At 35.2% G+C, this 15814-nt stretch overlaps 1 protein-coding gene across 1 annotated transcript; it reads left to right on the top strand.

Annotated features, from left to right (window-relative positions):
- Positions 1–5657: 5657 nt before the first annotated feature.
- RIPPLY3 (ripply transcriptional repressor 3) lies at positions 5658–12126 on the top strand. Its single transcript, XM_032181126.1, has 4 exons — positions 5658–5805; positions 6962–7031; positions 10686–10753; positions 11777–12126. The coding sequence occupies exons 1-4, from the start codon at positions 5696–5698 to the stop codon at positions 11922–11924; spliced, it is 396 nt and encodes a 131-aa protein (XP_032037017.1). The 5' UTR covers positions 5658–5695; the 3' UTR covers positions 11925–12126.
- Positions 12127–15814: the final 3688 nt, after the last annotated feature.

Here is a 15814-nt window from a genome sequence, read left to right on the forward strand (position 1 = left end):
TGGTCTCCAAACTCAACGCTGCCCACATGAACAATGTTTTGCGGTGAAAGCAAGTATTTAGTGGTTTAGCGTTGTGGGTTATGAGCTCTGCCACGCACACATTACGCTATAGATGTGATTCAGAGGGCTAGACTCATGTTTCTGCTATACAAATATCTTTCCTCACCTGTCAGGTGAGTTGTATGAAAGTATATGCAGTAGACAAAACAGTAACAGTCAAATGTATTGCTAGTTTTCATGCAGAAACATGGAACGAGTCTTCTCTTCCTCAAGAATGATTCAGCTTTGCCACCCAACCTTATTTTAGGGTCCATTGCATCCTATGGGAGCAGCGTCTCTGGTCACAAACACAGGAAAAACACCGGACATCAGACCCTGTACATACGGATAGCCACCAGAGGGCAAAGCAGGCACGAGCTGACACATTTGATTTCACTTAAACATTCGTTTAATTCAATTGGATTCACCAAATGAGAAACCTGAAATCACTGTTCTGAGGGGCCGGTCATTGAACCAGGAGTGAAGAGTGTACTGGGGAATAAAACTGTCTGATGGGCATGTGCCCTGTGTGCTACAGGCACAACTTGCCACTAGGGAGGAAGCAGTAAACAACTTACACAAGGTATCCACTACTCAGCTGGCATGTCTATGCGTGAAAGTTATGAAATAATTCTTATATTTTATATGAAAGGTCTACTGTAGTGGTAATATTGAGTTCTGTAAAAAGAACACATATTGGTCTAATTCTGGTGGCTATTTAGTGAGTAGAAGAAAAAATATGAGGAAAACTGCAAAAGGATTAAAAGAAAGATAGTGACATCATCATTAAAAAGTTGTAGCTGATTGATATGTAACAATCATTTCCTGAACAGGACATGAAGCTACATTCATTTTTATTATCCTGAACTCAAAGCCTTTTATGCTCTCAGAAAATTACTAAAATAGGTATTCTAAAATCACAATTTTCCAAAAGGATCTCCAGCAATGCCACAGTAGCATTGCAGATAAACAAGGAACAAATCAGCCATGCACAGTTTGGCATGGGTATCAGTATCAAAAAACACCACCAGTACAGGCATTTTTAGTACCGTGACAGACATTTTTATTTCTATAAATCTGCACCCACAGCAGAACCTTATCCAAAATTACAGGAATCTCTGACATAATTTTAATTTCTATAACACATGGTGGAGATGTTTGACATTTTCAGTTGGAATGTCAAATAATTTAAACAATTCCCTCCCTCCATTTCAAGCTTATGAAGTATCACCCTTGTATCGCTACTATGTCCTGTACATATTCTACAGAGAAAGAAACTAATTCTCTAGTGGTTCTAACTTTGCATTATGCACTGTTTCTTTGTGTGGATTATCTTATGCAGGAAGTCAAAATACTTACACAGGCACATCAAAAGAAAGAAAACAAGCCAAGTGTACAGCCTCTAAAGAAAGCTCTCAGCTTTGGAATTCACTTTCCCTGTAACAGTTCAACAGCCCATGCATTGCTGACCTTCAGAGCACACTGCAAAACACAACTGTTTATATAACCTTTGCACGGTGAGGAACATACTTTGTTTAATCCTTCAGCATTCAATGACAGCATTGAACGCTGTCAACTATGTTTTGATTCCCCCCCCCCCCCCCCTTTTTTTTTTTAAGGTTGCTTTGCCCTGCAAAAGTTTATGAACATATGAGAAAAATGAGTCAAAACTTCATGATAGAAGGCAATGTAAAGCAGAACAATATATAGGCAAAAACAATCACCATTTTAAGACAGTGAGATGTTGGAACATTTTCAATAAGAACGATTTGAAGCCATAACATTGCTGTAGGTGTTCAAATTTCTGTCATAGTGTAGCTTAGACTTAATCGTGACAGGCTGATTAAAAGGTTAGGAATTTTATACTGGGAAACATTCTTTTGTATTATTATAAAGTCAAGGCCATTTACGCACTAGGAAATTTACTAAAATAGGTATTCTAAAATAACTATGTCAATCAGTTTCTCCATAAAGGGGGGTGGAAGGAAGCCTTGAAAATAAATGGTGAGTAATATTAGCTCTCAGACTTCCCAGAATTCTTGCGTATTTGTCAGAGAGAACAGATTACAGAAAAATGTTGCAAGATGCAGAACAGAGGCACACACAGACATGAAATTGTTTAAAGAGAATTAGGTAAACCCTGAATAAAAGGCATAGGCTAAATTTTGAATTTCTGCTTGCAGCCTGGGGGACCCACCCTTAAATGAGATAGATGGACCAATTTCAGCATAGACGGTTAAGTGTCTTTAGACTCTTTAAAAAGCCAATGTGGGAAGGCTCCCAAAAGACTCAGAACAGGAGGGTCAAGTCTACCATGAAACCCCAATGTGGAAGAGCTTCTCTCTCTCTCTCTCTTTTTTTTTTTTTTTTTAACTTTAAAAGTATTATGAGACTGGCTTTGCTGTACTTTGTAAATGACTTTGCTTCTTCCGCTTCCCTGTCCCATGAGAATTTTTCCAACAATTTATTTTTGAGGAGCTTTGCATGCTATTAATGGCTACAAATGCCCATGTTATGTTGTTTAATGCCAGGTATTATTTAAAACTATAAATGCTTTAGAACCAACCTGACTCCTGGACCTATCCAATTCATATTGAGTATTATTTCTTCTTGCAAATGCATAAATGCTTTCATGAGAAAACTGAGTAGAACAGGTTTCCATCAGAAATAGACAAGCATTTGTAACAGAATCAGTATTTTCTGATTCTGTGAAGCGTTCTTCACCAAACGCAGCACCTCATATTTAAATTAAGTATATTGCAAAGAGTAAAGTAGTTCTTCCTTCCAGTACCTAAAGAGGGCTACAGGAAAGTTGGGGAGGGACTCTGTGTCAGGGAGTGGAGTGACGGGAAAAGGGGGAATGGCTTTAAACTAAAGGAGGGAACATTTAGAATAGATACAAGGAATAAACTCTTCACTCAGAGGGTGGTGAGGCACTGGCACAGGTTGCTCAGAGAAGCCGTGGATGCCCCATCCCTGGGAGTGTTCAAGGCCAGGCTGGATGGGGCTTTGTCAACCTGGTCTAGTGGGAGGTATCCCTGCCCATGGCAGGATTGGAATGAGATGGTCTTTAAGGTCTTTTTTAACCAAACTATTCTATGATTCTTACAATTAAACAGCTATGAATGGAGTAACCAATCCTTTTTTTTTTTTTTTTTCTTGTTGTCTTTTTCTTTTTCCTTTTTCTTAGAAACTAGAGATCAAACATTAATACAGCTGCTCATATTTTACTGGACTAAACCATTTTCTACATATCTGTAACCTGAATTTAGCTAGTGATTTCCATGAAAATATCCATTAAAGATGTATGCTTGAATTGATTAATACAACAATGTAATATTAACTTACATTTTTCTATGTTACCTATTGATTACATCAGATTACATTATAACTTCATTAACAATATAATATGTTCAATAATTTTATAACAGATTTGGTCTTGCAGGGCTTTATTAACAGATTTATTTGACAGTAACTTTTCATATTCCAGAGAGCTATGCTTTAGCAGTTTCGGGTTTAATTCTGCACTAATATCCCTGTTGGCAGATCCTTTCCAGAGCTATAAATCAATTATCCCCACATATGGATCCAATTGCAAGATTGGGACCATAGACATCAGTTGTGTAATGCACACTTCCTTTTCAGCTATCAAATTAAATTAGATCTAAATAAAACTAAGCTGATGAAATTACATATTTGTATTTAAGACTGTAATTCAGCAAAATAAGTAATTATAATTCAGGTTACTTAGGAAGTTTGCTTTTTTTTTTTTTTTTTTCCCTAGGACCCATGCTGCTATTTAATATACAGTTATTTGAACACTAATCACTACATTCTTCATTTCAATAATTGTACTGATTTTGATACATAAATGTTTAAAGTTACAGAGACTGTGCATATACTTTTTTTTTCTTTCAAATGCAGTCTTATTTACTTAGTTACAAATTTACAAATATTACACAGCATTGAAACATGGGAGGGTGTAGAGTTAGACTCAGAGCCCTCTGTTCTAGTCAGTGCTTTCCAGCACAGCATTTAATGGCTTTGACCTTTTAAGTTTAAACTGTGTCTATTTGTCACAGCAAGAATGGCTGTTTTAAAGAATGGGGAAAATTAATGTAAAAGTTGGTCTTCAACACATCAAATTCCAGAATATGTTACGTAAGACTACTTCAAAAACATAAGTACTTCTGTAATGCTGTTATTTTAGCAGTCAAGTAGCTAACACAACTATTCACCTTGCACCAACATAGGAAAATCAGTCTTTCAAATCTGACTGAAACTCCTTCCTGTTGGGAATAGGAAAACTTAATTTCAAGAAAAAAAAAAAAAAGTGCAAAGATACAGAATGTCTTCTAATACAGAGCAATAACAAAGGAAAACAATGTCTCTCAAGCAAGTATATCCAGTGGTCTTAATCTGTGAGTCCTGCCCTTTCTTGCTGGCTGGACATGTGCTACCTTCTGCTGTATCCCAGCTTGGAAAAGAGCCATGAAGGCTCATGTAGGAGGAACATGTCTCCCACAGAGAATTGCCAGCACCTTCTCAAAGTGAATGTTTTGATGTCTTTTTCAGCTCAAGGATCTAATTCATACTGAATAATCAATGGACAATCCATGTTCACTAAGCAAAATTATTTTTCTCTCTCTGGGAAGAAAGTTCACGGTAGAAGCTGATTATATTTGGGAGTTCAACCTGTTCTCTTTGATGTCTATGTGTAAACAGCATCAGTGGGAAGAGAATTCAGTATTAGGTTCTTATAATCCTCTCGCATCTCTGCAGTAATTGAGAAATAAAGGAAACAAAGTGAACTGTTGCAATGAACCATAACAATGAAAATCAGATAATGTCACCCACCAGGTAATAAATCGTTCTTGTACAATGTAATAGGTAACAAGTAATGCTTAGTACAAATGAAAACTGTAGGGAGGAAGCTTAGACTAAGTCTGTTCCTATTCATTCTTTGTAGGCTTAAACCATATATTGCATATTGTGAAATAAAACATTCCTCAAAGCAATGGCATTTGTAACTCTTATTCTTTGAAAAGATGAAGTAATCTTTCTTGGCATGAGCTTTCTTCTCCATCCATCAAATAACAAGCAAATTAAAGGAACATCCCAATAGCCTCGAGGAAGTCACGAGGCCTATCCTCTCACCTTCACTGAATTTTGGTATCTTTTTATCTTTTGAAGTTAGAAAATGGAAAAGACTTCAGTCATTGTAATTTTTTATGTACATTTAAAGTTCTCTTTGAATTTCAGTTACACTTTTTTAGGAGTAGATGCTGATGAGCTTTCCCAAGACACACACAATGTAAACCATTGTATATTTCATACAGAACAAATACAGATTTTGTAAAACATCAACAGAAAGACAAAGGACACATTATTCAATATGATTTGTTAACTAAGCTTAATAAAAAGTCTGTTTCTCTAGAACTGCTCTCACCAGGAGCCTGGCCATGTGAGAACCACATCTTTGAACTATTTGGAGGAGTCAAAAGAAAACTCATTAAGGACATTTCTCTCCTTTTACCTGAGGCCATGTTTGTTTTAGGTAAGTATGCTTTGGGAGTTAAGATAAAGGAGGGGCTGAGAGGCCAAGACAAGCAGTCAGCCTGCCACAGAAACAGCAGGCTTTAGACCGTCAAAAACTATGGAGGGTGCAGCTGCAGATTTCTCGCTCCAGGCTACAGTGGATCACGTCTGTCATTGCTCCAGAGACGCCCAGCAACACTCGCTCCATCCAGGAGAACAGCCACAGAGGTAAGACAGAGACAGGCAGAGAACTTTTTTCACCAGCTTTCCATTCCAAGCTCCTCCAGAAATACTATGAGCTGAAAAGCATAGGACTCCCTTAAAACAGGAATCCAGTAGAAGGAGAGGTATTGTATCTGTCTATAGGCACTGCTGAGCATCCCCTTTAAAATAATACCACCAGCTGTATCACAAGGTGAGCAGTAAATGGATTCTGCCACTAAGAACAACAACATGGTCACTTTCAAGATGACTAAGAAGCCCAGACTGTAAGTATCATTCGAATGTAGTGTTTTTGGCATGGAATGAACAACAAAAAAGAATTTTCAACTTCAGAAATAATGGGTAAAATACTTTTCTGAAAACATTTTGCTTGGAACTTTTATTTTATTTGTTATTCCAATATTTTATACTCTCCACTCAAATATTTCAGGATTTACTTGTAAATGGAAGCAGATGAAAATTCAGGTTGCGATAACTGATTTTTTTAAAGTTTATTTACCTTTTACATATAAAAACACTTTTTAATTTCCCCTACCGTATGTAACAGCAGCAGAGAAGGAAAGTACTACTGAAAATGCCATTTAAAATTGTAGTAGCCATCACCAAAAAATGGGACACATAGCATCCATGACAGTATATGCTCTCTTAAGCTAATTAGATCTGATTGCCCATGTTAGTTTAATGCTGAAGCTGTCTAATCAATTAATAACCAGGCACACCGTGACCATATGTAACCTTTAATTAGACATAGCATCAGAGAAGGAGAGTTACTTTTTTATTTTGTAGCAGTACTGCAAAAACAGAAAATATTTCAGTATTAATTACATCATCATTTGGAGTGCAATGCAGTCCCTTTGAGCTGTGATATCTTAATAGGAAATGATACCTTAGTTAAAAATGTGCAAGTGATTGTCTAACTTGTTCAATCAGATCATAGACAGAGGACAGATTAATATTGCTATAGAAATCACATTTGCCAAATCAAAATATGTCCCTTCCAACTCAGATATTATATGAATCGATGATCAAAATGTGGTGGAAAAAAAGTTATTTCAAAAGATGCCAGCAGAATCTAACAAAAGCATTTGTATTGAATGGATACTGTATGGATATTACGACACAGAATTAACTGTGGGAGTGCTATTCTATCTTAATCTTTCAGCAGCCCTGTTTTATGGAGGCCCTGGATGCTCACAGCCAAAGATGGTGAAATGACAGAGAATCAACAAATGGTGAGATTAAATTCTGAAGAAAATAATCCTTATAGAAAACAGGTGCAGAAATTGAAGCTATTTGAGCAGAGGAAGTGAGGCTTGGTCTTCTATTCCTTTTTTTTTTTTTTAAGTAAAAAAAAAAAAATTTTTTTTTTTTTTAAGTAAATTAAGTAAAAAAATTTTTAAGTAAAATTTTTTTTTTTTACTTAAAAAAAAAAAAAGGAATAGAAGACCAAGCCTCACTTCCTTTACTTAAAAAAAAAAAAAGTCAATTTAAAAGCATTTTCTTCAGTATTAAAAATGTTTTGAATTACAATGCTCTATACATGAGAATGTTTAAGAGTACCTCCAATTTATATTAGATATAATATCACTACGAGCTCTTAAGGAGCTGCAGAGAGCACTGCTCACTACGACAACATCAAATTTTAGCATCAGTTTTTACTTGCTTAATTACAAGAATTAAAATATCTTCAGAGTGAATTTTCCACTCCTAGCCCACACATGATATTGTGTATATGGCAAAAAAGAGTTGGGAGTGAAAATGACTTTAAGATGAAATTTGAAAAATATACCTTCAGGTGCACAGTTTTGTTGATTGATGTTTGGGAGGGATGTTGCTATAGCTAAACCAGCTAAGAAATCAAAAGAAAAATCAATTTAAAAGCTCATACTGAAAAATGCCTTTGAAAGGCCCAGAGATTATTAGTTCTATTTACTCATTTTAGAAAGATTTGTTAGATCAGAGGATAAAAACAAAAAGACATTGAAGCACATTCAACATAAGGCCCAACGCTGCAAACTTGAAAAAAATGTATTGAAGTGGTGCTCCAGTGCTTAGTTTTAAGCGCCTTTGTAAGTTTTTGCAGCATCAGATCCACAGTTACATCTCCAACTTTTTATCCAAAGCTCAGCAGGTTAAGACAACTCTCCTTAGCGCAAGTCTTTAAAACTCATAGTTTGTACTATATTCTAACACGTGAAGTATCTTTTTATCATGTACTTTTTGTCTCTTGAAGATGGAGGCTGTAGCTATATGGATCTTTTAGAGTGCCATACTCCTGGCAAGCACCATAGGGAAAGCCTGTAGAAGAATGTCCTTCCCAAAGGCACCTACAAATTTGCTGAGAATGAAGGCAATCCTACTCTCAGAAGAAGGATTGTATACTTACAATTTCAAGGAATTAAGGTTTCTGAAACTGTGATTTATTACTGAAATTCCATTTTTGTAGAAAATTGTATTCAAACAGCTTGAAAGTTTTAATCCACACTTGGGCTTCTTAACATTTGTGCAAGAAAAACAATCCACGCATGAATTTTTGCTAATGTTAACAGCACTAGCGTAACATTCATGCTGACAGCTTGGCATTGTTTCACACTAAGTTCATCTGAAACAGTTCATTTGAAAAAAACTGTAAATTTAAAAAACATTCCTCCTTCCTGCCTGAAGCTGCTCAGATCCTTATCATCCACTCCTTATGGTCCATTCATCTTCCTTTAGCACTGTAGATGCCTGGGACCTAATGAGATGAGGGCTCAGGGAGGGCCTCAGGAGACCTTTCATATGCACTTTTGACAAATGAGGAAAGATGCTCGGATGTTTTGTGTGGTGTATAGGTGGAAAGCGGTGCTGGCTGATGCATAGCGACATCCCACAGCTGTGGGAAGAAAGAAGCATCTTCTTCAGCAAGATTATTGAGGTGTCTAGGAGAAGGCCTTCAAAAATGGGTTGAGCACAATGTTTTGCTAGTTAGTTGCATGCCATATACTTGTATTTTCTACAATATATACATACAACTGCCAGTGTTTTATGGATCAGTAGACATTCCAAAAACTGGAGAGAAGCAAATAAGTGTCAATATACTCCATCTGTGTAACTAAATAGAAGATTTAAGAATGTACTTATAAAACTCTAACCTGAGAAATTAAGCGATGCCAAGCAAAGGACTAAAAAACACAAGTACTGGTAAAATAAATAAATAAATAAATAAATAATTGTACTTCTATTGCCAAGATCATGTGTTACAATACACCCTATGTTTACTTATGCCTGATATTTTCCTTAAATAAAAATCAATCTTTTTCATACTACTTAAATGCAAATATTATTTATGCCAGAAGAAAAGCCATGAAAATCGATTTAAAGTTATGCCATATCTACAACGCAATACAAATTAGCACTGAACATGTTCTGCTATATGCAAACAGCTGAATTAGATTTGCAGTTAATTGGGTTTTATCAAATTGCTTTCCAAAAACGCTGTATTACAGTCTGAAAAGAGAAATGTACATATATATAATGTGTTTAATCAACACGTTATTGCATATATAATTTTAAATATATATATTAAATATATATGCTACATATTATATATATATTAAATATATATGCTATCTTTCTAGCAAGAAAAAAAACTGGTCAATAAAGGTAAAAAGACTATTTTAATTTTAATCCACATATGAGAAAAGAAAAACAGCGTATGTTTTTATTATTTAACATAGATATTATGATCACACTGACAATGTTCAGCCAGATCAGGAACCCGTTTTACAAGGTACTGTGAAAACAAAGAAGTCTCCCAATTAAAAACCTAACAGCCTGAAGACAAAACGTTCTGACTACAAGACGAACAGGCAGGCATGGGAGATAAGACCAACATAAAAAATACAGAGATAATTCTTTAAGACCCCTTGCTCAATCTGTAGCCCAAGGGCTTTTGGGGGCCCACCAAAATATTAATGCTTAGGCCTACTTCCTCAGAAAGATAGATGAATTGCTCTGACAGTGGCATAAGTCATCTTTGTTTATAGTAGACAGCTTCTAGATTTTGTTCACTAGAAATTATATTGCAGCGAAGTTAAATCTATTATTTTATGCGAAGTGAAGTTTATAGTAATAGGAGGAGAAAATAAATCTTATTTGAAGATGTGGAAGAGAACATACATGTATGCCTACAAGACCAAGTAATAGGGCTCAGTGACTTTGGAAGTTGCTTTCAGGTTTACGGTTGTAATGGGATTTGGTAATGTAAACTTCTTCTGCCAATTCTTTTTTTTTTTTTTTTTTTTTTTTTACTGTGACCTTTATTTTAAAGAGTTTACTTGCTAACTTTCCTTTTGATATTTAAAATGGATTTTTGCTACACAGTTTGATGTATCAAAAAATGCTTGCTTTTTATATCACTGTTTGAATAGAAATATCAGATGCCAGCTGTCTCTTGATTTTACTGTTTGGACACTTAATGCACTTGTGATCCTTGATTAAAATTAAGCTTGCTGATTTGAACATTCCAACTCCAACCTACTGGTTAGTTAAAGAGGTATTTTATAAACCCCTCAACCTCCAATCATTGAAAACCCTTTTTTCTTCCAATCACTGATTTGATGATATTTGATGTTATTAGCTCACCAGTCTCTACAGATATTCCACAAGATCTTAAGCAGAACGTCCACTACTTTATAGCTTTATGGCTCATAAAACACACAAGTTCAAATGTTTTGTTAAATGCACAACTATGGGCAGCCTGTGGGCAGAAATAATCTCCGAAGTCTGTTTAGTCAGCAGAAAAACTGCAGAGCACCAAACAAAGCAACACTACCGTAGAATTTTAGTTACCTGTAGAAGAGTGAATTTGTCATTTTTAGCTTATTCTATATAATGTCTCTTTACAGTCAGAACCGGATGGTCAGCTAATGAATTTTAGATCAAAAGGAGCCCTGGGTTTTCAACATCCAGTGAGGTGAGTTAAATCCTATCACTTCATATAGGGAAAATAACAGTCTCCAAAAAAAATCATGTTTCTTCTATGGAGAAGTATCAGTTTGTCTCTGCAGTGTTTCTTTTTAGTCATGCAGTTTAACTACTCATCAAAGTCTGTAGATTTTTATCTGCCCACCAGGAAAGTCACCCAGGCTGAACAAAACCTGAAACAATACTCTAATAATATATAAAAAAAAAAAAAAAGAAAAAAAAAGAAAAAAAAAAGCCATCTTAAAAGAAGTAACATTATCCTGCCTGATCTAATTTATATTTGCATTGGAATATCCCTCTTCTTTATGAGCATCATTTTTAAGAAGTTGTAGAAATTTAAATTGTATGACCTTTATCCCTTTGTCAAGTTAGTTGAAAACTGCCCAAAGTGGAACCAAGAGGAAAAGATGTGCATATATATGCACACAAAACCACATGCATATGTATATAGACCACACTAATTTTGCTTTAGTGGGAAAACAGGTGAAAACCTGAAATGTAAATTAATACGACGTATTTAAAGTGTCAATACAAAACAGTATGAATTTTGAAAAAAATCTCAGCGTCTACCTCCTCCTCCACCTGGAGACACTAAAATCACTAAAATCAGCCTGTGCGCAAGAGTCAACCCACCCCAATCTTAATCTGGTGTTTTAATCTTAATGCCAGAATCCCAGAACATCCCTCTCACTTTCTGCAGTACACGGGATGCTTCCATTCTGTACTGAGCTGAAAAACAGAACAAAAAGCCTCAAACACGCATCATTGCCCTGGCAACACCTTATCAGGGAGGGACCTTAGGTAAATACAATACACAATATGCCCAAAGCAACTGAGATAATTTAAAGTTAACAGTACCTTTTAAGTTAGTAATTTATATTTTAAAATACAGAGAACCTCAAGATTTTTCTCCCTTCAAATAAAGATAAAAATAGATTTTAGTAGTCAAGTTAGGTTAGCTGGGAAAGTGTCTCATGGTTTTACTTTTTCTCTTCAAATGTTTTCTTATCAGACTGTATTTGCCTAAGTCCAAATCCCAGAAGTTTCTTAATAACATCGGAGAAAAGGTTCTGGCTAGTTTTCCAGTACAAGCTACAATTCACTTCTACAATGATGACACTGACTCTGAGGAAGATGAAGAAGAAACCAGTTCAGCCTAATAATAAACAGTTGTCAGCCTTTATAAAAATGTAACCAAAAAACAAATAAAACAAGAAATCAAAAAAGGAACTCTCACAAATGCATGGACAAACATCTGACTGAACAAAGAAACACATCAAAGCTTATGAAGACTATTTATACCCATATACCCAAGAAGAATGAGTCAATGCAACTGGAAATTAAGAGGAAATCCTTTCGTGTTTTGAGAGACTTAAATAACACCCTGAAACTTAAAAAAAAAAAAAAAAAGGTGTAATGTTTTAAGTTGAGTTGATTTAAGCAATACTTGGATTAAGAATGTGAAGAGCACTGTCTTTGGTTATTCATTATTCTTTTACATTGCAGTCTGGATAAAACGAAAATAGGACTGATCATGAGGGAAAATAATATAACATATAGCCCCATAATAACGTGAAGGCTTTGAAACACAATGTTTGTAAGAATTTAAGAAATGAATGATTTCAAATGCAAGACTATTGTTTATTAGCTCTGTGGGAGGATATTTGTTTTTTAACACTGTATGCCAGTTTAACCTAAGCAATTTCAACAGATTCCAATATAACTTCCTGCCAAGACAAGTTTTAAATGACAGCCTCGTGATATCTTCTCTTATTCTTAATTTCCCACCCTCTAATCAGAAAAGTGCATTGTTGTCAGCCAGGAGAAAAAAAAAAAAAAAAAAAAAAAAAGTGAGTTGGTTAAAAACTAGGATTTAGGTTAATGGCATATTAAAATGTATTACATACTAACTTTTTGTCTTATTTGCTACAAATTCCCCCCCCCCCCCGGGGGGGCTTACTGAGGTCTGTAAAAAAGCATCCTGGACAAGCACCAGCAGCTTCATTAAAAATATTTCCAGGCAGAAAAATGCTGGAGGTTCGGAAATCCCAGACAAGCAGCCACTGTATAAATGCAGATCAACTACTCAAAATGCATGCCGTAAGCCTGCTGTATTCTAGACGCTGATGTTCACACTTCAAATAAATGCAATGAAGTGAGAGGGGGAGAAAGGATAATGAAAATATAGCTGTGCAAACAACAAAATATCACAACTTTTTAGCCTGGGAGACATGATTGAATATGTAAATGTGGTCTGGAACATTTGAGAGGCTTGAAGATAGTGGGAAATGATTGAACATCAAATGAGAATAGTGAGCAGTGGGTTTAAAACAAAGTGAATACTTCACTCAGCTTGTGACTATGCTGTGATGTCGTGGAAACTAACAGTCTACCTACTTATAAAAAGTAAATGAAACAATTTCATAAGAAAAATATAAAGATGCTGCACAGAAGCTTCCTGATTCACATTGTTACAGGCTGGAAAATTATCCTGGGGAAACATTACTAGCTTCTTGCACTAATCTTTGCTCTTCCATGAATGTGTACTACTAGTCAGTGTTGGAGAGATAATGTGAGCTAAATTTACCTTTGGTCTTGCATGAAACATGTTCTTAAATGCACTACATCAGATGTAGTTTTAATTACATGAGCAAGAGCTGTTGCAAATCCATACCTTTGAAACACAAAAATTAGCTTCAGAGAAGTATGATCATTAGGCGTGTAGAACAAACCTTATTATTAGAAAAATGAAACTGCATAGTGGATACCAGTCTTACCAAAGGCTCTTAGGAATATCAAAATAAATCACCTTAAATATCTGCTGAGGTCTGACAACATGTTATCAGCATAAATTGATTCAGTTTCTCAGTCAATACTACACTATGTCTCTTTTCCTTTCCCCTTTACTGTTAAATTCCATTTTCAAATTAAGGTATTATCACTGTATTATTTTCCTGATTGATAATACATGTATTTAGCTATGGTTATTAGAGGAAGTTAAAGCTACATTATTCTTTCCCAAACACACTGGCATTGTGTGTGTGTGTCATATAAACAAATGTATCTTCATGTTACAATGTCAACATAACCTTATTTGCACACTTAAATAAATTGTGCATTGTGATTCCTTACCAGTTTGCTAACAATTAACTAAAGACTAGAAGTGAACTAATTATAGCATCTCTGTTTCTCAATTGCAGTTAATTTTCAGTTTTCAGTTCTGGTTTGTTACTTCATCTGCAGTTTGACCTTGTGAAGTTTTCAGTGACCTTAGAATCATCCATCATTTCCAGGAAAAAGATAACAAAGCATCCCCAAATAATGAGTTTATCATGAGTTTACTACTTCAAAGACAAGGCTAGAAATGTACTGTTTTACGGATTAAATTGTTGGCTCAGGACCTCATCTTGCAGAACTTCTGTTACTAGTTCAATAACTGTAACATTTCCAGCAAATGCTACCTTTCCATTTCCATTGTTTGTCTAAAATTATGCAAGTGACAGGTAAGTTCACGTCCCACTGGTACTTGAATGCTGGAGAGGTACCTAGACAATGCCTATTTGCCTAAATGTTGTTACACACCTTTTAGCCCATTCTCCCATCACAACATCTATTTTAAAGATCATTAAATCAAGTTGACTGCATCCCAAAACTATACTCGGATTTTTAAGACAGCCTGTACAATTCAGATTGCTTTAGGTAACAGCAAAACTATACCTACATATCACAAGGAGAAAGCCAAATCCTTTCTACTACTGCCTAAAGAAGTATCTTCACACAGCATTGTTTCCTACATCACTTTCACAAACAAAGTGAAACAAAGTGAAACAAAATTTGAGTTGCCATGTTTCTTGTTTCCTTTTCTTACTGCAATCATCCTATGTGTAGGAACAGTAAACACTAACACACACAGAATTGTGCTAACTTTTATAACATTTGCATATTTTACTCCATATGCTTGTACATTTGATCTTCATAACCAGGCTTTTACCTCTTTTATTACATCTCCCTGTTGATCACAAAGTGAAAAAATACTTCTATTAATGACATACTTACAACAAAAATAAAATTATGTGAATACACAGAGAATTTAGTTTTTCTGCTGCTTCATATGTGTAAGTTAAATATTTGTGCTAAAGCTTCCAAGCTTACAGCATTCAACACAGCGCAATGCAATAAAAGACTTTATCCAAGTCTTTTTTGAAGTCTCAGAAGACTTTATCCAAGATAAAGTCATGGAAATGATCGAAAAGGGAAGCTATTCCCAAATTTTCTAATTCAATATTTCTCAACTTCAACATCATAAACATCACCCATGTTGCTACTACCCTTCTGTTTATAGCTAAGATGGAAAGGAGGGAATCTTTATCATCATTACACAAATTCGGCAACCATAGTTCTATAATTTTATTTAGCATTCAGCCTTTTTGTTTGAAACAGCACTCATTTGTTATTTCTTATTACATGTTTACATACACATTCATTCCAATACCATTTGGGTGGAGCTTGTCTTATCACATGAAGCTTATAGTGAGATGTGTAAAAACTCATCAGCCTCCAACACATTAAAAATTGAAGGGAAAAAAAACAGAAGCTGAATCAAATTCCACTAATTTCTACTAGTTGTGCTATAAAAAGATGCCATCTGTAAGTCAGAAGGGTGAAAACGGGGGCAAATTTTGGTTTTCCTTTTATTTACTTAGTTTTTGCCTCAGTCTGATAATAATGGACACCTGATATCCAAAGCCTTTAAACAGGTATGTTTTGTAAAGAAAGGCACTACTAGCAACACATTTCAATCACTTCAGGTTTTCTTAGAATGGCAAAATGTAAGGCAAAATCTATGTAAGCTCCTCTAAATAACTATAGCTAACGTTTGCTGTGTGCTTACAAAAGGCAGAACCTCTCTTTGCGGCAGAGCTGTATATCTTTTGCTTAATTGCAGCCATAGGCAAGACCATGAACTGATGAATCCCAAACAAAATACAAGTATCCCCCAGCAAAATACATTTGATAGCCCATATACACCATGTTATCTAGTTTTATTTTG

Source organism: Aythya fuligula, chromosome 1 (assembly GCF_009819795.1).
Source record: "Aythya fuligula isolate bAytFul2 chromosome 1, bAytFul2.pri, whole genome shotgun sequence".
Taxonomy (NCBI): Eukaryota; Metazoa; Chordata; class Aves; order Anseriformes; family Anatidae; genus Aythya; species Aythya fuligula.